Source organism: Seriola dumerili, unplaced genomic scaffold, assembly GCF_002260705.1.
Source record: "Seriola dumerili isolate Sdu_G_001 unplaced genomic scaffold, Sdu_1.0 BDQW01000052.1, whole genome shotgun sequence".
In the NCBI taxonomy this organism is placed as follows: Eukaryota; Metazoa; Chordata; class Actinopteri; order Carangiformes; family Carangidae; genus Seriola; species Seriola dumerili.
In genome coordinates, this window is record NW_019174307.1 from 13,881,434 (window position 1) to 13,906,528 (window position 25,095).

The 25,095-nt window shown below is 42.5% G+C and overlaps 1 protein-coding gene across 2 annotated transcripts; it reads left to right on the forward strand.

The window, feature by feature from the left end:
• Positions 1-4,720: 4,720 nt before the first annotated feature.
• dopey2 (dopey family member 2) lies at positions 4,721-24,748 on the forward strand. Of its 2 annotated transcripts, none has more exons than XM_022740425.1 (38): positions 4,721-4,908; positions 8,068-8,245; positions 8,715-8,896; positions 8,998-9,168; positions 9,429-9,618; positions 9,807-9,905; positions 10,344-10,467; positions 10,560-10,669; positions 11,176-11,287; positions 11,378-11,498; positions 11,631-11,750; positions 11,916-12,024; positions 12,419-12,655; positions 12,745-13,055; positions 13,155-13,558; positions 13,663-13,934; positions 14,021-14,173; positions 14,343-14,443; positions 14,814-15,004; positions 15,124-16,717; positions 17,183-17,282; positions 17,384-17,575; positions 17,732-17,854; positions 17,958-18,092; positions 18,249-18,304; positions 18,405-18,509; positions 18,745-18,811; positions 19,585-19,744; positions 20,204-20,286; positions 20,381-20,490; positions 20,583-20,732; positions 21,327-21,388; positions 21,742-21,870; positions 21,982-22,118; positions 22,204-22,259; positions 22,356-22,499; positions 22,637-22,769; positions 23,569-24,748. In XM_022740425.1, exons 2-38 carry the CDS (start codon positions 8,108-8,110, stop codon positions 23,824-23,826), a joined length of 6,939 nt encoding a protein of 2,312 aa, XP_022596146.1. In that variant the 5' UTR covers positions 4,721-4,908; positions 8,068-8,107; the 3' UTR covers positions 23,827-24,748. The 2 variants fall into 2 exon arrangements, with proteins under 2 accessions (XP_022596146.1, XP_022596147.1); XM_022740426.1 differs by having other exon boundaries at positions 21,781-21,870.
• Positions 24,749-25,095: the final 347 nt, after the last annotated feature.

Here is a 25,095-nt window from a genome sequence, read left to right on the forward strand (position 1 = left end):
GTTTATATTATCTAAAGTACAACAGGCGCGTATATTTTAAGTAAGTAGTCATTCTAAAGGGGAAGTCAGCGGCCATTAGACACACCAACTTTCCACAACTTTTTTTTTTTTTTTTTTTTTTTTACTGCAGGAGCTCTTTGTTTTGGCTTCTTTTAACCTAACACCACATTTATGGCGCCTATAAATATCGAACTGATGGATATTAATGACAGCTCTTTTAAACATTATTCAACTGAAGATGACATTTGTATATAGATATTTGGTGATAATTGGAGAGAGTGTCCAACTTTAACCCACAAGCACTCCTTATAACAAAAATATATATATACTTGAGATGAGCCAATCCTCCCCAACACGCAACCATGAATAGGTATCAATGTGGCTAATTAGCCAGTAATAGCTGTAATGTCTCCAAGCTGTTGCACAACTTCCAATCGGATTTTTGATGAGAACAGTTTCAAATTACGGTGTTTTGTTTCTTAAGCCTCACTTGAATGGATTTTCATCCCATGTGCCAATGATAATGCCCATAAGAGATACAAAGTCGCGCAAACTTGACATGTTTTTGTTTAACAAGTGATCTGGCACAGATGAAGCTATTCATTGGCAAGCATAATAGTGATCCAGAGGAAATGGTTGTCATTTTAGCACAATAGCAGGGAACTAACCGCTCAGCCAACTACCATCAGTGTTTAAGCTATTGTGCCATAATTGTATGAGGTTTCAACATAATGCTGTCTCTCAGGGTTAAGATGAGGTCACTCTACAATAATAATCATATTATATGAAATATGGGAGAAATGCACATCTCCAATTCTGATCAGGCAGCAAAACTTTGCATGCAGAATGAGCCCATGAAATATGTACTGTATTTACACAAACTAGATATGCAGGTCTGGTGTGGGGCTTCACATTGAGACGCCCCAACTAAATATTTCAGCTTGCTAATGTGCGCATGCGTCACAAAATGTTGCACAATATTCTTTTATATGGGCTATTGTAAACACACTGTTAAGTAGGAGGTTCAGAATTGATTTAACTATCACCATGGGCTTCGGGTCAGGATGCAGGATGAATAAACGAAGGCCATTAAACATTTATCCAATCAAACAAAGGTTTATTCTCAGTTAATTATTTTAACATGAAAGGGGAAGACACATGGACTACAGGTTCTGAAAGGATAAAGAAAATAAAGTTTGCACAACAAATCAAAAAAGTCTCATATACTAATTAGAGAAATAAGGATGAATAAGGATAAGTGAGACTAACAAACAAATTATAAGAACTAGAGTGTAACAAACTTCTTACCAGAGATCGCCCCATGTGAGGTGAAAAGAGAGTGACTGAGTGGAGTGAAGCCCTTAAATAAACTTGTCGTACCCAGGTGAACTTTATCAGGTAAATGAGGGGTGTAGGATGAGAAAACAAGAGCCAATCGGTGATAAGGAAGGAAAGGAAGTGAGGTAGGTGGAGAAAGGAAGAGGAAAGTCAAAAGAAAATAGGGATCCTTACTGCACATACTCTTTAAAGTGCAAGGTCCACCTGACTTCCTGACGCGTGTGTGTGTGTGTGTGTGTCAGGTAGGCCACATCAATGAATGACACTGTTGTACTACTACCACTAATAATATTGCATACATACATACATACATACAGTATAACCATAATCGTCAAAATAATAGTGATTTTCTAACGATCAGATGAGAAATTTGTTATCATGGTTGACCTCCAACAAAGCATCTTGCAAGGCAGACACGGTTCTGCATACTACAGAAGGAGGGAGACTGTAAATTTCCACTGACTGATGTCTTGGAAATTTCCATTTCCATTAGAAAAACCACATTTCCCACTAAACCTTGCGCGCATGTAATGCGTATTTGTTATGCGACAGTGATCGGTCGCTCAGAAATGAATGGCAGCTGCAGTGGGGTGAGGACGGACGACCTGAGCTGGAAGCAGAAGTGAATTACCTCATTATTTTTACCGTATCGCTTCGTGCTGCTCTTTTATTTTCGCCTGGAAAGCTCACTTGATTATATTTACACCTAACTTTAGATCATCGTGCCCTCAAATGTTCAAATATATGGTATTGTTTAATACTATATTGTATTTTAGAATACTATGTTGTACAATACTATATTTTATTGTTATAACTTTAATACATTTTAGAGACGAGATTAGACTCATTAACAAGTAGCCTACGTCTTGTGTGCACAGGTAGGCTATCTCATAACAAAATAAAAGAGGAAATGGGGAAAGGGAAAAATTTGGTGCAGGATAACTTCAAGTTAATGCTTACCATTTCCTTCTTTTCTCAGTGAGGTGGGAGCTTGATTATTATTGGTAATAAATACTATTATTAATTACCTTTGGAAGGTACATAGGAGAGTTATGACTGTGACTACTATTCAGTATGAATCCTCACAAGGATATTTATGGGAAAACTTCAGAATAATAGGGGTTTATGAACAGGAAAGCACCTTTATGTTTTGTGTCACCCAACTTTGTTGTTAGTACTAACACTCTATGTGTAAGACCCATGTTAGGCATAACATCCGGTGAAAAACTCTTCCACTGGCAGTCATCTGCAGCTCATAGAAATATAATATCATCTGTAAATCAGCCATGTTCTACATCAGTGATTTAGAACGTTTCCCCTCTTTCTGAAGTTGTCCTAATTAGTCATATAAATTTGGTCAAAATTGCTCAGTACCTTTAAGAATTATGGCACAAGGCAATGCTTACAAGAATTCAGAAATGGATTGTAGGTTATGGTATAGAAAATCAAAAAAACAAATGAAAACTTTCATTTGTTCTTTATTGAACAAAAGTACAACTTTCCACTAATTGTCACTGAAATCGGCTGACCAGTTTTTGAGATACAGAATCTCTTTAACTGACAAACAAACAGACAGACAAACAGGGGGAAAACCACCCCCTAGGCTGAGGCTATAATAAACTCATTGTTTCCCCCTCCCTCATGTCCAACGTAGTTGTGGCCGATTAGAAACACCAGTGTCCTGTTCCACAGCACTCTTCATGTGTACTGTATACACACATCACCAGACCTCCCAGCTTGTGTCATATGGTGCTGGCTATCATTGAGTTAGCTGACCTCACAAACACTATCCTTGGGATAGTTATCTAGAGTTTGTGTTACATGTAAACCTGAATTGTCCAGACCAGAAATGAGCTTGTTTAAAAGAGGTGGTATAACAAGTTGTCCAGTCAATTCAGGTGAAGTGCAAATAATTGATCAAATAACTAGAAAATACTCAGATGCCATATGAAGGTTGCGCAGTCCAACACATTTTTAAATCTGAATGCATATCCATGGTCAATGACAATTTTTTTGAGATTTTTTCTGATTCTGTGAAGGTTAGAGCTTTGTACACTGATGAAAACAATCAGTTGAGTCACACACATAACCATTCAAAATTTTCATGTTGCTATAGCGCCACCTTTTCCATTATACTGTATATGTAAGATCACCCTGATTATTATTGTAGTATGGACAGGCTCAGAAATGTTTGCAAATGCAGGAGCTCCATCTACAGACATAAGCCTGCACATACAAGCAATTACAGGGTCTAACCAAATAAGTTGTAGGTAATTAAGATGAAGATGGATGCCCACCATGCTGTAGTGAAAGGGATATCTGCCAGGTTGGTTCTGCAACACGTGGACATTATTTTGAAGAAAGAGCTTGTTCAGATGCAGATATTGTTGGTAGTTGTGTTACATGTTTATTGGATTACTCCACAACCTTTATCTGATGGATATAGCTAAATTACCATGCAGAATATGATTTTACATACATATTGTTGACTTATAATACAATGCATTGCAGTTGGTTAAACTACCCAGCAGCATATAAAATAGTTAAAGCTGATTCCACCAGCCAACTAGAACAGTAAGGCTGCTCACATACTAATGTATGAAATAATAGTCCAATAAGAGGACTGACAGGAGTAATTCTGCTCCATAATGAGTACTCGGAGCAGCAAAGTATGTTTCGGTTTTAATGCTTGTAGATTTAAATAAGATTTTGGATGCAGGACTTTTACCTGTAATTAAATATCTTTACATTAACTCAAGTATGGGATCAGAGTACTTCTTCCACTACAGAATTTCTGACCCCCTCAGATATTGATACCAGCATCAGCCCCAAAAATTATAGTTTGTATTATTTATTGCACCTGTGCTTTTAAGGCTATGAAAGGGGATATTGCCTATTTTCGTTGTATCTAAAAGATCGTGGTCTAGTTCTACATTATATAACAATAACCACTTATATACATATATTTCATCTGACATCTTTATTTAGAGTAACAATAAAAAAAAACTGCATCGACTGTATGGTAGCAGTACATTGTGGTCATTGTCAAAAAATATCTGACAGTGAGGTGAGAGGTTTGTAAACATTGCACATCCTGGATTATACCAAAGCCGGAGGGCAGTGAGTTCACAGTAACGTCTACATCTAATTTTTAAAGCTGCACGGAGAGAAACTGGTTTCTTTTTGCTCCGGGCGAGAATTAAGTAAAAGTTCGTCGTGTGTTGACTTCTTAATGACAGTTTAAAAACAAATATCTCCTTTACTGTTCAAAATACCCCCGCCCCACCCCTTCTCTGGGCGGAAGTGAACTGCGCGTCAGTGTACGTCTCTGTATCAGCTGAGTTTGAGGATCCCGCCCCGTTGGTTGTGACTATCATCAGCCCTGGTACTCTGGCGATGGTTGCGGACCACACACATATACACGCATCCTCAGAACAAATTACCGGTTTGCCACCACCTTTCTTCGGGCCACGGTAGCGTGGGATATTCACTATGAGGACCGGACTTGTTGGAGTCGTGGTGCTTTGAAGCGAGTGTGTTCCGGTTCGTCCTGGGCTCGTTTCGCAGTTGGTGAGTCATTGATGCACCTGATATCTGGCTAATTTTGTTTACGGCGGTGCTGTTTTTCCAATCGGCACATGCTGTCTTCATTTAAAAATGAAAAAAAAAAATGAAACCTTGCCATTTAAATATGTGTAAAGTTACGTTATTAATAGACAGCTAGCTATATCTTCGAATAATTCAATTGTAGTATTGGTTAAATAAGCTAGCTAGCTGTACACAAGCATATATCACTACAGTGAAAATATCTAGTCTTTTAGGCAGAGATGTTATCATCCAGCCTGTGGTCTGAGGTCGTGCAGTTACATAATACTGAGCAGTAGACTCCACTGATGCTACAGTATAATCACAGGCCATTTAAGATGCAGCAGCCAACTGCTTCCTTGGCCTCAGTTTATGTTGTATGCAGTGTCTGCTCGTGTGCAATCTCACAACACGTCACATTAAAGCCTGTTGTAGTGGTGGTGTCAGTCAGGTGACACAGTCCACAGCTGGGCTTGTTGTGTGCCATAGTGTCCACCCTCAAAGCACACACTCCTCTGCTCAGCAACAGCCTGTAGAAATGCATAGTTCTTTTTTTTTTTTTTTATTGCACTTGGTGTTTTGCTGATGCATACAATAGGGAAGTGTGAATGTACACAGTTCTGCTAGGCCAACACAATTTGATTATCAAGCTGTCACCTGTGACTAAGCAGGGTGTTTAGGATCCTCATTTGCTTGGTTGTCTTTTTGCAAGAAGAATTGTGGTCTGTGTGCATCAAAACATCTGAGTAAGATCCGTGTAGGATTCGATCACTTAATGAAAGGATAGTTTCCATTTAGACGGATTCATCTTTCACATGCTGTCTTCAAGTACTGAAATATTAATATCAAAGCTGTCAGTGGGGGGAAAAGCACAATGGAAAGTTTAATCCACCATTGACAGGGTGGTAGCCAGGGCTTACAAATGCTGAGGTCACGAGTCCTGCATGTGGCTTTCATTGGTAAGAAGGGTTTATATTTCAGCAATTTGATCACTTCTAGGCACGGTTTGTAAAACGTGATGAAAGGTCTTAATGTAAATGATACCAGAAATGGCTGCATGTAAGCAAAGGAAATTGACGTCTTTAAACAAAGTTGATGGTGACACATATCACATAATTATATACAGTTAAATTATTTTATTAATTAAATATGGCACTGGTGACACAGTTACATTTTAAAGATGGCAACAAATACATTTTTCTAATGTAAAATGTCGTCACTAGTTGATAACTAAATGTAAAGAACCCTTATCTAAACACAGGTTTTTGTGTTATGTAATTATATAAACAACACAGTTGACTGATCTATCATTAGGGTTGCTTTGGCTCCATGGTGGCAACCCTGGGTTCATATTTGAATATTTGCATCTTTAGTAAGGTACTGCAGTGTCATTGGTTCATGGAAGGAGTTTGGGAATCACTGATGAGGTTTACTTGCTGACAGTTTGTACGGTCCAGTCAGGAGATGAGAGGAGAGATGCTCTCTCCATCACTCTTCATCGCTTGGCAGTTTGATGTTCACTCATTTTACTTACTATGACCCCAGTTTTCTCTCACTTGCTGACTGTCTCACTGTACAGTTTTGTCTTCACAAGAAACAAACCACCAAACAACCTCTTTCTCTGTGCTATTCCAACAGATCTAGAGCTGGGTTAGGTTTTTTCTTTTTTCTTTTTTTACTTTATTATTGTACTGCAGGTCTGCCCATCACAAGTTATCAGAGGCTAAACTGGTGTCCTTAAATTGCTTATTTTCATTCAAGTGTCAAAGAACCCACAGTATTTACTTTGTAGAGATTTAAATCAGCAAACCATCACATTTTCAAAGGTTTAACCAGCAGCTGCTGGGTAAAAGAGTAGTCAGTTATTAAATTATCATTGATCATTTTTCTGTAGAGTCACCTGTTTGTTTCAGCACTAATGCGCTGCCATCCTGAGCACGTGTCGTCAGGCTTGTCCACGATGGTAAAGCTCCATCAGCTCAGCCACGGGGAGTCCAGATGTCTGTGCTCCTCTAATCCTGCCATCCTACTCCCCCACCCATCTCTAGCTGTATTCAAATACACAACATGCACACACATGCACACACTCACGCTCTCACACCACCGCCTTTGCCATGTGCTTGAAAGACAGAAAGCTACTCTTTGTAGATCATAAAATATATTTAGCTGTCAGGTATTTTGTAGCAAATTATGGTGTATTTTTTGCTAGTGTAGCCTAAAATTAGATCCTTCCCATGTCTTAGTTCTTCCTCAGGACCCTCTTAAATTAGTCAACATTATTATATAAACAAAGGATCAAATGACTAAATTTAATGTACAAGTGGTTGCTTGTAGTGATGAACCCGCAAAATTTTTTAACTCTTTTCTTTTTGTTTTATGGGCCGCAACTTTACTTTTTGGCTCACCACCCTCATCACTGTCATTTCCAGCTGCAGCAGGCAGATGTTTCCAACAAAAAAAGCTCTGATAAAACCAGTGAAGCCTACCTGCACATTACCAACGAGCAGAGTGAAGTAGATGGTGAACATTAGTGGAACATTTCGCAGCTAAAGAGCCAGATATTTCCCTTGAGAAGACAAGGAGAGTGATTACTGGATTCAGCATTTGGCAAGAAACACAATTCCAAACAAATGGTTATGTTGGTCTGTCTCTGCTGTGGATGTGTAAAAAGGCCACTGTTTCCCGACATCTTTGTTATAACAGCTTTATAAGGTCATAATTTGTCATTGTTTTTTCAATTCCTTCTCAACTAATGAGGCTTCAAGTTTCACTGTGTAGACGACGTAAACAAACTGTATCCCTGTGTATGTTTGTACCCAGTCCATAACTTGTTTTTCTCTAGAAGTGCATACAGAGTTTGTGTGAGGACTCCTCCCTCCTCAGACCGAGAGACAGGTCAATCAGACAAACTCTGACCATTCATGAATGAGGACATTTGTCTCCTTTCGCCCTGGAGCTTGTGTATGTCAGTGAACAGAGCTAAATTGGCTAATTTTATTTGCTATAAACAAGCCTCAGAGGCAGAGGGAAATCCAGCAGGTTGCAGACAGACAGATACTTTCGCAGAACTGATTCTTCTTTTGAGCTTGATAAACTTGTTGTTTGTTTCCTCAAAACCTCTCATTTGTCTCGCCTCTTCTCCAGACACATTGTGCTGAACATGCTGGGATCAGACTGATATAATATGGATCCTGAGGAGTTAGAGCTGCAGAATGACTACCGTTACCGTAGCTATGCGGCAGTCATTGAGAAAGCGCTGCGAAACTTTGAGTCTTCGAGTGAGTGGGCAGATCTTATCTCCTCCCTGGGAAAGCTCAATAAGGTACGGTATGGTGAACTAAGAAGACCCGAAATACTGTAGCTGTTAATGACTTGAATTGAATGACTGAATTCACATCAGTATTTCCTTTTTCTGTGTCTATATTTTGCAGGTGTAAGTTTCACAGCTGCTACGTGTGTTTTAGTTCTCTGTAGTTATGAGGAAGTTCTTCTCTCTCATCTTGACTCTGTGTTATACAGCTTTATTGCTCAAGTCTTCTGGCCATTTATTTGGGGCATATATTTACTTTGGAGTGTCTTTGTGTGTTGATGCACAAGAATTAGTCCTTAAAGTACACAGAGAAGGTGAGGGAGATAAAAATTTCATGTTATGCACAAAATCCTGTTCATCCAGTGTGTCTTTTGGCTTTATTTTATTTGTTGTATGGTTTTGCTAAATTGTCTCTCGGTGCATTAACTCTTTGGTTGATGGGCAATCCACCTTCTCCTCATTGTCTCTCTCTTTCTGTCAGGCCCTGCAGAGTAACCTCCGTTACTCACTCCTACCCAAGAGGCTGATCATAGGGAAGCGTCTGGCACAGTGCCTACACCCGGCCCTGCCCAGCGGCGTACACCTCAAGGCTCTTGAGACCTATGAGGTCATCTTCAAAATCATTGGAACAAAATGGCTGGCCAAGGATCTGTTCATTTACAGGTGGAAAAAAAATAGCTTCAATCTTTTACTGCTTCAAGGATTGTGCTGGCCTGATTATAAGTGGGGTGTTTTTATGACCTGTGTGTCTATCTGGTTTTTAGCTCAGGATTGTTCCCGCTGTTGGGCCATGCAGCCATGGCAGTGAAGCCTGTGCTGCTGACTCTGTATGAACGTTACTATCTCCCGCTGCAGAGGGCTTTGCTGCCCAGTCTTCAGGCCTTCATAACAGGACTCCTGCCAGGCCTGGAGGAGGGACTGGAGGTCTACGACAGGTACACACCACTTATTGTTTTTGTCAGAAAAAAAGACAGAAATTATGTCAAACCTTTCTTTTGTGCTTGTTTTTTAAATTTTAAGGATAAGCCTGACGAATATTCTAAATCCTTCTTATTGTCAGAAATATAGATTTATTAGTAGATATGTTGTTGAACACATGTCAGTGAGTTCTCTCCATTTTGTCCTCTCTCTCTCTCTCTCTCTCTCTCTCTCTCTCTCTCTCTCTCTCTCCCTCTCTCTCTCCCTCTCCCTCCAGGACTGATGCGTTGCTGCTCAAGTTGTCACTGCTGGTGGGTCAGCAGGTCTTTTACGGTGCACTCTGGGGCAGTATGGTGGTGAGCCCCATGGTGCGGCTGCCCGCCTCAGTCTTCATTGTCACACATTTTGACCGCATGGTGTCCCTGCACCAGCAGACACACATGCTAGGCTACGACCATCGCCTAGTGGTGAGTGTTTGTGTTTGTCTCACTGCTCACATGTGACATGAAACACATTTAATAATCAAAATCTACTCTCGTGGGGATATTTTTGTAGTATGGACAGATTGCAATCATGTTTCCGTTTAGTTCTACAGTTTGCTCCATCACCACCCTTTGTCATGTGCCTGAACTTCTCGGCCTCTGTCTGTGTCCAGGTGAAGTCGGTGTGTCTTTCTCTGCAAGATTCAAACGTCCTGGTGCAGAGGAACATGCTTGAAATTCTGCTCTTCTTCTTCCCCTTTGCTACATGCCTGGTAGGTTCACACATATACACCCTTCTCTCTTGTTTTTCTGGCAAGGTGTGAAAGGTAAAGGATTCTGGGGGACTGGGTTCAAATGGCCTCCATTGTGTGTATACAAAAGAACTCGTGGTCCCTACCATTTGAATGGACTGAGGCCCAACAAAACCCTTTGCTGCTCTTGAAACACAGAATATGTTGTACACCCGAGGATTGTCGTGGAAAAGATACACTTAGTGATGGAAAATGTGAAAATCTTCTTTAACCGAGTCTTGGTTAGATCACTGTGTGTAATATATATCAGATAAAGACAATAGCTAAACATTTTTTTAATGAAAATATTGTGTATAACTGTCTTGTTTTCTAACTCCACCACTGTCGTACCATTACTTTGCCATTCTTTCCTGTTGTGCCTCAGCTTACTGTCGGTCACTGTTTCTGTTGTTGGTTTAGGACCCAGCGGAGACTTGTATTGCTTTGAGTGTGGAGGACATGATCACTGTGGTGTCCGCAGCTTCCCTCACACTGCTCCGCAGAGACATGTCCCTTAACAGACGCCTCTACGCCTGGCTCCTAGGTGCTCACTTCACTGATGAATCGTGTGTATCACACCATCATCATGTATCACTTGCTAATGTTGGTCCTCATGTGTATGTATGTTATTTTCAGGCACAGACACAAAAGGAGAAATGGTGGCACCACACCCCACCCTCTCCACCTCCATAGAGGAACATACATCGTACTACTTCAACACCTACTCTAGAGATTTCCTTGTACAGGTAACTCACTCATATTCTTGCACACAAGCACCAAACCCTTAAAAATACATAAATATACTGTATGTATATTTTTTTTATTATAGCCTGATTTGTCAATATTGACATTTGGGGAAATATGCTTATTCATGTTCTTGCTCGGAGTTGGATAAGAAAATCAATATCACTCTCATGTTGGTACGGTAATTATTAAGGTACACCACTACCGTGAGGTTTCAGGCAACCAGCAGACCACATAAGAAGACAATTAAAAAAATAAAAAAAAGCGAATAAGCTGATTTACACAAATATCTCCTATATAAAACAAAATGTCTAAACTAAACAATTCCTTTTAAATATTTTAAATAATACGTTTTTGAGTGAAAAGAGTTACTTTGCAACTACAGTGAATGATAGGAGCCTTAATTCACATGTAACATCTTGGTCAGGTGTGTCTATTTGAACAGATTACTAATGTATGTTTGGTACTTTTTTCTCTCATTCTCATCTGCTCATTTCTGTGACTTCAGGCTCTGATTAACATCCTCAAACAGAAGGATGTGGAGAGTGACCCAGAGACTGTGATTGGATACCTCAGGCCCTTTCGCATCATCATCAGCCTGCTGGATAAACCGGAGATCGGTTGGTATTACTTGATCCACCTCTCTTTGTCAATGTCTCGGCCTTACTCTAAGCTTGTTTCACTGTTGTAATGATGATGTTTCTGCTCAGGTCCAGCTGTTTTGAGCAGTGTGTTGTTGGAGGTGGTCCGAGCCTTCTACAGCTACTGTCGAGAGATGCTGGGCGAGGACACCATCACCAGCTCAGGGCTCTCAGGCAACCAGCTAGCCAGGTGAGAGTCATAGATGATAACACAGATGTGATGGCGTTCACTATTGAATACATATTTCACTGAACATGCGACAAAATGGCAACCAAGTGAACACAGAAACAGATGGTGATTTTGCTTTGTTTTCCTAAACAGCAAGATAAAAGAGAATAAGAATGCATCAGATATCATAAAGACGGTGAATATGCTCGCCAGCTCCATGAACAGTGAATACCTGTGGGAGTACATGATGCGACGCTTCTGCACTTCTCTCAGGTACGACGGGGTTGACTGACAGAAAGTTTGACTGCATGTTTATCTCTAAAACCTAGGTCTGTCAGGTGTTGAAGATGTAGTATATAGTGGTGACAGAAAGTGCGCATGTGCTTTTCTTTGTTTATCCTCAAGACAGGATCATTTTATTCTATTCTTTCTCTTTAGTGGCAAAGATGACCCACCAACACCTCCTCAACAGGACCGCAGTCATCCTGCTCCCTCTGTTACAGAGATGTGCACTCTCATCATTTTCCTGCTTGATGTTCTTCCTCTGGTAAACAACACACATGCGCGCACACACACACCTGCACATCAGTAGTTCCCTTCCTTGTATAACAAAGTTGGTGGCAGTAAAACTAAGACCAGAAAAAGACAGAGGGGTGTGCGTTTTAGACCCAGAACAACAGATAATAATTTAGTGGCTGTGGTTCAGGATGGTAGAACACGACATCCACTGACCACAGGTTGGTCCTGTGGATGTTGGTTCGATCCCCAGTTCCTCATGTCCATATTGGACAAGAGACTGAACTCTTCTTGGGTTGTTTTCTCTTACTGAGCAAAACTGCATCCCTCTGCTCGTCGGTTCCAAAACAAAACAAACAAATACAAACCTGAATTTTTTTTAAGTACAGAAACAGTATGTTCTACCTGTTTGTTTTTATCCTCAGGAGCTCCATGCTGATATCCAGTTCCAGTTCCTCCCAGAGATGCTGGGCATCATGCTGAGGACCTTGCACAGCCACATGGACTCCATTAGCCTGGAGGATGTCACACACAGCCTGCGTGCCTGCTTCAAGGTCCTCAGTAAGATCCAAATGCCTGTGGCCTACTTAGACATTGAGGCAGGGGCTCACACGGAAGAGGGCGACTTACAGACACCAGACGAGGAAGGCAAAGAAGTGCAGGTTAGACATTTTGTTCATTTGTGCCAATTTCTTTTTAAATATTTTTAATGATTGACTGTGCCTCACCAAAAAAAAAATACTTTATCTAGGAGATTGAAAAGGAGGGAGAGAAAGATGGCAGCGTTGATCAGGTTAATGGTCACCATGGAGATGAAGAGCTGAACAGAGATGGAGTTGATGAGGCAGAGCCTGCAAATGGTATTTACCCAGCGCTCAGGTCTGAGGACAGCGGATTGGGGATCAGTGCCTCACCGTCAGAGCAGCATCTCCCACCAGGGATGGGGATGGGGGCTGAGGGGAATGGAATTTGCAAAGAAGGTGAAGGAGTGTGGAGGAAGGGAGGCAGTGTAGACACAATGACCTTGTGTCTGCAGGATATACTGTCCTTCATAACCACAAGGTAAACTACTGCGTCATTGTCACATTAGTTGCAATATGAATGGACCTCTCTGTGGGTGAACTGTGATCTCTAAATCTTTTCACCCCTGTCGTGTTTCAGATACCTGCTCGTGCAGGTGGAGGACATCAGGGGACCTGAGGAAGCACCCCAGCCTGACCTAACTGATGCCTCTGTGGATCAGAAGACTTTGTTGATGAGCATAGGCGGACGTGAAATTAAAGACAAACTGACTGGACTGTTCACTCCAAACAAACTTAAACCTCGCCCTACAGCTGACGCCCAGCTCTCAGCGGCCCCAGTGGAAAAGAAAAAGGAACGTGGGAAGTTAGGATGTCTGGACTGGGCGGCAGGCTTCATGCCCAGAGGCAGGGCAGAAATCTCTGAGGCCTGTCGACAGGCCTTCACCGCTACCTGCCACCTGCTGCTGGAGTGCACCACCTTCCCTGTCTACCTAAGTGAAGAGGAGACTCTGGCTCTCCACACAGACATGTTTGGCCACACAGGTCAGCTCACAGATGGGTTGTATTCATGCAGCTGACTTAATATGACTGTCATTTACATGCTTTAACCCACAAAAAAGTAATTAATACGTTGTTGTTTTCCTTAGGCAGTGACGTGGACAGCCTGCCAGTATGGCTGCGGTCCTTGATGACGCTGTGCTGCCTGTCCAGGGACTATAACATCCAACACACAGCAGTGGCCTCCCTGTTGGAACTTATCAACCACTCCCAGTCCTTGGCACTGGTCATCCAGGACAAGCACAGACGCTACCAGACCTCTGACTCTAACCCTCTGAGTGGGCGCCTGCAGATGGTCACTGTGCCTCCCATCTACCCAGCTGTGCTACGGGCCATAGAGGAGGGCACAGATTTCTATCAGGTAAGATAATCAACATGTCTGAATCACTCAGAGCTGTCATATAAATGTGGTATTTTAAGATTTTGTGATTCTGTGCTGTTACCCAGAGGGTGTCCCAGGTACTGTGGAGCCAGCTGGACATGGAGCGGAGAGAGCAGCACATTTCCTGTGTGGAACTCTTTTACAGGCTTCACTGTTTGGCCCCATCATCTTCAATCTGTGAAGACATCATCTGTCAGGCGCTGATGCACAAAGACAAGGTGTGTATGTCTGCACTCACTGAACCACAAGCTGTTTTCACTTTTACATTTTTTCCCAGCATCCTCTAGATGTGTCAGTTTAACTGGGACGCGCAAACAGATCGACTTGGAAATGTAATCAGTTGAGCAAATAAGCTAATTGTTTTTGCCTTGTGTTTTTCTGCCCCAGGCTGTTAGACTGGAAGCACTGCACCGCTTCACAGTGTTATGGCACCTGACCCGGGAGATCCAGTCCAGTAGGACCATGTCTCTCAATCGCTCCTTTGACCGGTTAGTACGCAGTTGAAAAGTGGGATACATTTAAGACAAATGGAGGGTAGTGTCTGTTAATATATATACTGAGTCTCTTTGTCATTCCTGAAGACTTTATATTTCGTCTCAACACTTGTCTTATGTTGTTTATGTAGTTCACACCTCCTACATGTGGGTCAGTGCTGCTCTGATAGTGGATTAACCTGCTGCACAAGGAGGCAAAGTGGGAACTAGCACAACAAAGCTGAGAAAACTTTATGCAAGTGTCCCACAGTGTGACGAGTGAAACCTTAATTGAAGCAGTAGCACTTGTGTTGATTCTGACAGCGGTTGCATATTTGTTCTCTAACAACTGTCCAAATGCTTTTGAAATGTGTGTCTCTCTCAGGTCTCTGTGTGTTGTGGTGGACAGCCTGAGCTGCACCGATGGTTCAATACGTGCAGCGGCTCAGTGCTGGCTGGTCAGGGCTCTGTCCCTCAGTGACGTGATTCGAATCTTGGAGCCTATTCTGTTGTTGCTGCTTCACCCCTCCACCCAGCGTTGTTCTATTCACAGCGTCAAACAAAATCTCACCGCTGGTAAGTGTATGTATCCGCAGTATGTATGTTGCATGAGTGAAATTAAATGTGAGTTTCAGAATCAACTTTTTTGGGTTGGCTGTATGCTTTATTAAGATGATATACCCTTTGCTTTAAAGGTAACCTGAAGGTTCTAAGCAGCAGAAGTCGAAGCTCCACCAAAACATCTGGGACATCTGCGGATGCCATGGCGACAGAGGTCACCACCTTAAATCTCACCAACATTGTGGACCGGGAATCCCTGTGGGCAGAGTTAGACAGCGGTCCAGAGCTGGTCAAGCCACTTGACTCTTTAGTGCTGTCAAGGAGTGAGAGCGAAGAGACAGAAGAGGAGGAGGATAGAGCGGAGGACGAGGAGGAGGCGGAGAGTGAACACACAGAGTCAGCTGACACCAGTGGTGCCCAGGTATCCACGGAGAACTCCAGCTCTGGCTCCGCTCCATACCGCAGCATTGAGGAAGGAGGCGTGGTCAATGGCCTGAGGAGGGTAGAGTCTGAGCACACACAGGCTTCCGATTCTCTGTCAAGTGAAGATGAAGAGGATTTAGAGCTGGAGGCCATGGCCAGGTCTCGCCTGTTAAAACAGGAGCGTGAGAAGAGAGAGGCCATCGACTCTCTGTTCCGACATGTGCTGCTGTATCCTGTGGCGGGCGGCTGGCGCCATCTGCTCCAAGGCCTGGCACTGCTAGACAGCCTGCTGAGGAGCAGTGCTGAGTGCCCTCTGGTGGATGCTCTCTCCTCCACCTCTCTGGACACGAGCTCTGCTGCACATTTAAACCTGGTTTCGAATCTGTTACAGCGACATCAACAGGCTCAGGATGGCAAAGGCTTCTACGGCTGCCTGCTTTCCCCCTCCTCCTCCCCCTCTGTGCCTCCATCCCTTCTCATTGAACTGCTGGTGTCCCTGTGCCTGCGATTCCTGCGCTCTCATTACCCTTCCTACCTGAGCCTTGGACCTCTTGACCTGCAGGGGAACAGGGAGGTTCAGGTGAAGAGTGTGGAGGTGCTCACCCGAATGGTGAACCAGCTTAGCTGCATGGCACGAGGACAAGAGGCCAGTGGGGCCAGTCTGGAGTCCATCCGCAGACTCCTCTCAGGATGTAAAGTGCAGCAATATGCTCTGCTTACACTTTCTGCATCCATGTATGTCAGCCAGAAGGGAATAGACAAGGGACCACCCAGAAATGTGGAGCTCCTGGATGAACAGGGAGGCCTGTCAGAGGAGAGCCTGGTGAATCTTGGATCAGGAGTGGGGCAGGAACAATACACCTTACAAATGGAATTACTTAAACTCCTTCAGGCTCTCATAGTCCTCGAGTACCATGTGTGGCTTGGTGGGGCTGTCTCAACAGCTGGGTCAGGTGGAGCATCTGGCCAGCCAGGGGATCCTCGCGAGTCGCCAACTGCTAGCACCCCCCTTGCTCGTGAGTGGCAAACTGCAGTCCTTTTCCAACAGTCCATCAAGGCAGCCCAGTACGTCCAAAGTCACCCCATCACAGCCCAAGGAATGTTTGTTTCTGCTGCAGCCAGGGCTCTGCAGCCGCAGTACGGCTATGCCATGCACCCCCACTGGGTGTCACTGCTGTGCTCCTCTCTGCCCTACTTAGGACGCTCATTAGGCATCATTGTGGCTCCGCTCATCAGTCAGATCTGCAGGAACTTGGACGAGCTGGTAAAGCTGTACGAGCATGATGGAGGAAAGACAAATCAGAGGTAGATTGCACCACTTAAAAACGCAGGCTCTCAGTTACAGTTGGACTGTAGGTGTGTGTGTGTGTGTGTGTGTGTGTGTGTTTGGTCTGTACCAGATTCCTCTTCCCACAACCTTGACAAATTATACATTGACTGAAAATCTCCTGATCCCATATCACCACAACAGCTGTTTTTGATTTTGTAGAAGATTAAAATGAGCAACAGAAACATCGTTTGTGAAGAGAATTAGATCACATGTCCAAGTGCTTATAAACTACACACCATCTTCACCACAAGATTCCAATGAATAAAATGCACCCACGCTTTAGTCCAATGTGTTGTCATAGAGAAAAACTCCAAAAGCTTGAAACCAGGGTTTTACTGTAACTTTTTGGGTACATTATTTCTGGGCTTGTGCAGAAAAATGCGGGTGTCTGGTACCAGGTTATATCACATATTTGATTCATTATTGTGTCTTCTGATCAGCCCGAGTGGTAGGAGGGAGAACATCGCCCCTGACTACCCTCTGACTCTGCTAGAAGGCCTGACCACTATTACACACTATTGTCTACTGGACAACAAGAGGGTGAGGAGTTAGCATACATGCACGCAGATTTATTATCTGTTTATTATCGTTTATCTATGATAATATCAACGTTCATTTTCTTCTCTCTTTCTCTCTGTCAGTCCCTGGTTGCCTGTGATCCTGTGGATGTCCGTAATGCACGCAACGCTGTGATTGAGGCTCTACCAGACATGCTCAGTAGTATGGCGTTGTTATGGGGCGTGGTCATGAGGGAAGAGTTTCAGAGGCGGGCATCTGACTCTGGCCAGAGCAGCAGACACACTTCTACCTCTGTCTATTTTAAAAGCACCAAGGTGTGTGTTACAAATATATTTATGCTGTAGTAGCTGTGGTGTTTATGCTGTATGTGTTTGTTCATCCTGTAATTTGCTCACATATTTTCTCCTGCTCAGCCACGTGCATGTATTATTATGGAAAATTTTATCCATTCACGGTGTGTGCATGTTTAGATCCTACGGCAGCGAATACTGGAGTTCCTGGTCCCTCTGACTGGGCAGTATGGGATTCAGCTGATGGCTTCACAGGGAGTAGTATGGAGCAGCAGGAAGAGTAAAAGGAGACATAAAAACAAAGTAAGACCTGCGGTGGGTCTATAAACAAAGAAAGGGCACAGTCACATCTAAGTCACTGATTTTCTTTAGTGAGTGGCATCTTTACACTCTTATCTTCTTTTAGGTTTTACCTGTGGCCAGTGAGGCTCGACTAACCATTGTGGATCTGGTGAAATCACTGAACACCTTGCATACAGACACCATCCTACAGTTAGTCAAAGAGGTGGTGAAAAAACCACATCAGATCAAAGGAGACCAGGTACACAAACCTGCATACACACACACACACACACACACACACACACACACACACACACACACACACACACACACACACACAGATGCTCGAAACTTGTATCCTGGAAGTTTCTTTTCACTGATTTTCAAAACAATTCTCAACTTTTTTCTCCATTAGAAATCAGTCTTGGTAGATATTCCCATGTTACAGTTCAGCTACGCCTACATCCAGAGGTAAGTAGTAGAATAGAGTGCCAAAAGTCCAAACCTCAGGGTTTAATACAGCCATTCCTCAAATACTCACTTATGTAATAATCTCTGTTTTTGCGTGCAGTATTTCAGCTCAGACTCTGCAGGAAAACGTTGCTCCTCTTCTCAGTCTGTTGCGGGAGTCTGTTCAGCTCAACCTGGCCCCGCCTGGGCATTTCCTGCTGCTGGGGTCAGTTTGTACACATTCATTGCTTATTCCACACTCTGATTAGTGGTAGTAGCACTTCTACATTGCAGAATAATCTGTATAATAATTGCACTGCAGTCCATGTTTGCACTCAACAGATCAGACAAACAATCATCAAAATATATTTTTATGACAATAACGAAACATTTTTCCTTGTATGCATTTGTTAACTTCTTTTTGGAAAATATAATATTCAGTTATTGTTCCTATCTTGCAGAATCCTCAATGACTTTGTTAATAGGCTCCCCAACCTGGACAATAAGAAGGATACTCGAGACCTGCAGGTATGATGCATGTTCAACTGCTACAGTTATGATTGAGATAGCAAGGGAGAGCACGTGTGAGGCATTGTGTTGATATTCAGTGTGTTTTCCATGCAATTAAGTAACCAGGTTATTCAGAGAAACCAGGTTACATGGGTAATCAGGGAATGCATTTACCTGAACCATAGTAAATGTAGCAGGTCAATAACCAAAGCATGGCTCATGGATCAGAGTGAAAGAAGATGCTGCTTCCAGACAGTTTATTTTGTGTCTGTGTCTGAGCACACTGAAAACGCAGCGAGAGAGACAGCAGGCGGACAGAAAGAACAGAGCTCCTCTTCACAGCGTAAAGTGTCTGAATTTAACAACTTGGGCGGAAACTGACTTATTTAGACTTCTATAAGCCACTTTGAGTTAGTCTCAATTGTGGTCGAACGCTTAATTAAAATACGAGGACGCATCGCTCCATGTAATGACCTCTCCTTTCATCCAGCCAGTCTACTCCGCTGCTTTACTTGTCTGCACTGTTGTGTCATGCACGTGCACATTTGTAAAAAGCCAATTAGAAATCTGGTTACCTTTATACATGGCAGAGAAGATGGCCATTTCTCCAGGAGAAATCAACAGGGGAAATCAGGTTTCTCTAATCCCCAGTTACAGAAGCCAGGGTTCTCATTTACATGACAGTTAAGAAATCACCTCGCTGGAGAAAGCTGACTGTAATCTGGTTACTGAATGACATGTAAACTACATTACATGTAAATATGTAAATCATTGGTGACATTATCATGCAGGAGGTCACTCAGCGGATCCTGGAGGCAGTAGGTGGGATCGCAGGGTCATCTCTGGAGCAGACCAGTTGGCTCAGCCGCAGCCTTGAGGTCAAAGTTCAGCCGCAGGTGTGCCCTGAAGCAGCCGAGCCTGAGGACGCAGAGGTGGATGGTGAACACTGCGGTAACTTTCGATAACTCTAACAAATACATGCATGCATGACCTCAGCTGCAATTCCTGACTACTGGTTGAGAAAATGAACAAAGGGGATCAATATAGCCCCCAGCCAGATTGGACCAAGTGGAGATTACAAATCACCACTGTTGCCATGGAAATGCTGCTCTGGCTATGGTGCACTTACCCTTAGTATTCCATGGATGGATTTGATATTTTTTACTTTCTGTTCAAATGTGACCTAAGAGTAGACACCTGTCCCCGTATCCATGGAAACCCAGTGGCCCAGGTGTTGCAATAGCCCCGGGTACCATCTGAAAGTAGCGCTGATAGGTGGTAATACTGGTAGAGGCACGGATGTAGATGGTTTATTCAAATTCAGGTTAATTTTCATTCCATATACTGACAGTGATGGGTGTGTGAACTCAAGTGAACTCACTATTCTTTCACTCCTTTTCTCCTTTTCAGAGTCAGTGGCTCAAGCTAGCACCATGGTTTCCTCCTCAGCTCCCTCGGCTTACAGTGTGCAAGCTCTTGTACTCCTGGCTGAGGTAGGGTTCTGTGATTTGATTTATGTTGAGCGAATCAATAGCATTTTTTACGTCAGTGTGTTTGTAGTGTTTAACACACTTTCTCACTGTGTAGATCTTGGCACCACTTCTGGACATGGTATACCGCAGTGATGAGAAGGAGAAAGCTGTTCCTCTCATCTCTCGGCTCATGTACTATGTTTTTCCATACCTGAAGAACCACAGGTAAGTACTGTTGCATTGTTATCTCAAAGTAGCAGATGTGGACCCTTCAGTGTTAATAAGAGTTCCTCTAACTATGTCTTTCTCTCGTCTAGTGCCTACAACATGCCCAGCTTTGAAGCAGGTGCTCAGCTGCTGAGCAGTCTGAGTGGGTATGCCTATACCAAAAGGGCCTGGAAGAAAGAGGTCTTTGAGCTCTTCATGGACCCCCTCTTCTTCACCATGGATGCCTCCTGTGCACCCAGGTTAGTTTGTTTGTCTGTTGGATGAGAATTTAATTCAAGGGAATTATTTACCACTCTTCTACAGTTAGGAACTTTTGGAATATCAAAAGATATACACACATAGAAGAGACATAATAACTTATTTAAACAGAGGTTAAGACAGAACCTACCCTGGAACGCTCCAACAGCATAATATGATGGATTTATTTAGATATTGTCTAGGACAGTTAAACTTGTGATTCCTTGTGTAATAAATGTGATTCTATCCATTCAAACTCAAACCAAAGTATTGTGAGCGTGCAGATTGTGCTCTAACACATATAACTGTTCAGACATTAGATTTTATTACCAGGGCTTACAGAGGGATGAAAATGAAGGAATGTTTTTGATTGGTCGCCCAAATGGATTAGGTGTTCTCAGTTCGTATTTAGTGTGGGTTCTGTTTAATCCTACAGATGCGTATTATTATGGCAAAGCTAAGGGCACATACCCTGTATCTCCATGAGTAAATGAAACTGTCTTGTCTGTCATGTGTATTTGATTTTATTACACAAATCCAGTTAAATTCACCCAATTTCTCCTGTCCTCTGCTTGACTTCCCTGTGTTCTCTATAGTTGGAAATCCATTATTGACCATCTGCTGACTCATGAGAAGACCATGTTTAAAGACCTCATGAGTGAGTACAGCCTTTCAGAAATGTTTGCGATGTCGTATAGATACAATTGTCTTCTAGAGGTGTGAGCAAATCTGTGATACAGAAGGTTCATTTATTACTTTGGAGTAGAATGAAACATGTTGGGAAAGGGATGTACAGTGATGGTTGTGAAAATAATCAATTCATACAAAAGAGAATAAAGTTCAACTTTCCCAAGGATTCAAATAAGTCATGAACGGTTTAGACGAGGAAGGGGATAGAAATTATTTTCTAACCGGTGCAGTCAAAATATCTTTTCTGGAAGTGTCATGGTCAAATTGTAGAGATGCTTTTGATTATTTGCTGTTACAAACCATTATTTATCTGTGATGTAGGCATGCAGAGTGGCTCCTTGAAACTGTTTGCTAATGTAGATCAGAAACCCATGCTGCTGAAGCGCCAGGCATTTGCCATGTTCAGTGGAGAAATCGACCAGTATCATCTCTACCTGCCCCTCATCCAAGGTGTGGTACTGCTACCGCTACTGAATGATTATTTAAGTTTTTATCTAGCTAAAAAAGAGACATTAAGATTGATTGTGTTCTTTAACGATTATAAAACCCTCTTCCTTTCAGAGCGTCTCACGGAGGCTTTGCGTATGAACCCTAGCCCTGCTGTTTTAGCCCAGATGTTCCTGATGTTTCGTGTTCTCCTGTTGCGGATTTCATCCCAGCATCTGACATCTCTTTGGCCAATCATGGTGACAGAACTGGTAAGAACGTGGGTTTATACACAGGGCCAATACTGTACCAGCGTCTATTTTGATTATTATAATGGATTTTTTTTTTTTTCTTCAGATTCGCATATTTGCACGTCTAGAGAAAGCTCTGCAGGCAGATAAAGACGTCTCAAAGTGAGTTCATTCTTTTACTCACAGATTCCTGTTTTGTTGACATCCTGTTGATGCTCTCACTCAAAATACTTTTTTACATTCTTGTGTACCACCTAGGCTGGCTAAAGTGGTGCGTGGAGCCCTTGAAAGAAATGGACCAGTGAATTTCTCTCAAGCAGAGTTGGACATGTACCTGTCAGCCTGCAAGTTTCTAGACACCTCCCTGGCTTTTCCTCCTGAAAGGATACCACTCTTTCAGATGTAAGAGCCCAATTTAGAACCAAAGAATTTAAAAATATGATATCGTCTTTTTTTGTCTTAGTTCTGATGTTGCATAAGTTATTTTGTCTGGGTGTTATTGTCTGTCTTACTTTTGCTGTGTCACTGTCCATGTGCAGGTATCGCTGGGCATTCGTCCCTGAGGTGGATGTGACCCGCTACAATGGCCCGGAGACTGCGCTGATAGAGGGCGAGCAGGAATGCATACCCCATGTTGTCAGAGTACTGGAGGGGATACAGCACCGATATGGGGTAAGATCGTATGTGGGTTGGAATAAAATTGGAGTAAAATTCAGGCTTGCAGTCATTTCCACTTAAAAGTGTACACTCTTCAATGGTCATTTTGATGAGATGCTTAGAATTACTATTAGCTATACTAAGCTAATTGAAAATACTTGTTTTAACCTACTTTAAGTCAACTGTTTTTTGTTTTTTGTTTTGGACACCTCCCATTTCCACCCAGCATTAAAATACTATCTGGATACATTATCTGGATAGGAAAGAACGCATGGTAATGAGAGATGTAAATGTGTGCAAATCAGCCAGGCCAAATTTTGGAGGTGGTCAGGCTCGCATTGCGATCGGATCTTAGCCAGGTGTAAGTTCTGTGTGTACAGCATGACCACATGCTTAAGGAAAAGAAATCTGATGTGCCCAAAAAGCTGAAAGGTCACCGAACTCTGCATCCACCTGCTAACTCAACCAAGGCCTGCAAAGGGTGCAGGTAGTAGGAGTTACCACGTTACCTAGAGAGTCTTGTCTTCTTGCCAAGTATTGAGATCAAGAGACACTCAAGATAACAAGAACACACTGATTAGATGTCATACGCATCGCATGTTTATACCAGGTGTAAATGGGACCCTTGTCATGCATTGTCACTTTGTGTTTGGTGATGATGTAATAGATATCCATGTTATTTGGTGCATTAGACTCCAAGAGCTAATGTGTTTCTATGGAAGTGTAGTCTGATAAAAAAAAAAATAAACCAAGTTTTGTTTTGTGAAATGACCACACCTCACTCTGATTATGATGTCCTGACCTGTTATTGCAGACACTGAATGGGCTGAGTGAGGAATCTTCCACAGAGCATTTGGAGTTTCCCCTCCTCACCCAACGCTCCCTGCGCTCCATCACCCAGCTGTTGCCTTTCCTTCGCACCCTTTGCTGTTCCTTCCAGGGCCCTCCCCCTTACAGCGACCCTATGCCCCACTGCCCAGTAGCAGACTACCCAGCAGCCAGTTCAGACGCAGTCCTGAGGAAGCTGGAGTACATCACTGAAGAAGAGTTCCTCGACTCCATGGAAAGTTAAAAACTCAAGCATGAAGCTTTCATGAACTAAGTTCCTCTTCTTAAGCTTTCTGCCCTGCAGCCATACAAGTGGAATACCTAAAATAGGCACAACCAGTGATAATGTTGTATTGTGAATTAGAAAAAAGGAAGTGTTTTTTTAATGTTTTAACTGATTTCTTCATAAATACTTGTACCTCTGAGGTGCTCTCACACTGAATCTGTACTGGAAAATCCAAGGGTCTTTCTTGTAGTTAATTCAATGGGCTTTTTGGATATCTGGAAAAAAATATGGTATTAATTCTTTCTCTCCGTGATGTGTATCATCTCAACTGAAAAGTGTCATAGCATCTACTCTCTTTGCTTTACATGATTTTAGACTAAAAAACGTCACCACAAAATAATTATGTAAACCTCAAATTATTACCTACTGTGACTATAAGACATGCACCTTATAATAGAGATAGTTTCAGTTACAATTTTGTTTGACGTCAAATAGCAGATTCACTGTGAAGAACCTTCTTAAGTACTGTTTTTGTTCTTTTGACATAACTGATTAACCACAGTCTCTCGTATAAACATACGTACTGTATGTCGGTCTGACTCTGAGAATGTAAAGATTTGATGTCTGCAGGACCCAGCTGAGTACCTTCTCTTTGATTGTTATTGGAGTCATTATGGGACCTCACATATTTACATTAAGAGTTTTATGAGTAAATTACTGAATGTGATTTGTGTACACCAGGAAAACCCTTTGTAATATTATTGGGTGTACCTCAGTAATATACATGTTGGTGTTTAAGGGAAATCAGCCTTTCTTTGTGGTTAATTATTGATAGTTTTTACAACTGCCTGTTGTCTTCTTTTTCCACAGTGTTGAATGTTTAAGTAATTTATTTTGGATGTTTAAAGGACGATGTCAAGTTTTGAATTAACAGAAAAAAGCTCCATTAAATTAAATATTAAGCTTAAGTACTGTGCTTCCTCTTTGCAGCTTCAGTTGCTTGTTTTCATGCATTTGCATGAGAGGGAGGTTGCTCAGGGACTCAAACCTATAATAGGAATCACGGAGTTGGCAGTTCAGTCACCGGCTCCTCCTGCACACATGTTCAGATGTCCTGTGGCATGACAGTGAACACTGAACCCTCTTCTCCTGCTGCCATTGGTGTGTGTTTCTGTATGAGAGAGAGAGAGATGAGAGATGAGAGGCAAATTGTAAAGCACCTGTGATAAAAACACTATAGTTACAATTTCACCACATGCCTATAGGTAAAGCATTGTGTTTCCAGCA

Bases quoted from the DNA above. Each gene is read 5' to 3' on its own strand.
- dopey2 (XM_022740425.1), top strand. From the start codon at position 8,108: ATGGATCCTGAGGAGTTAGAGCTGCAGAATGACTACCGTTACCGTAGC. The intron at 11,499-11,630 runs GTGAGAGTCATA...TTTCCTAAACAG, and splicing joins TCAGGCAACCAGCTAGCCAG to CAAGATAAAAGAGAATAAGA. The intron at 20,287-20,380 runs GTAGGGTTCTGT...CTCACTGTGTAG, and splicing joins CTCTTGTACTCCTGGCTGAG to ATCTTGGCACCACTTCTGGA.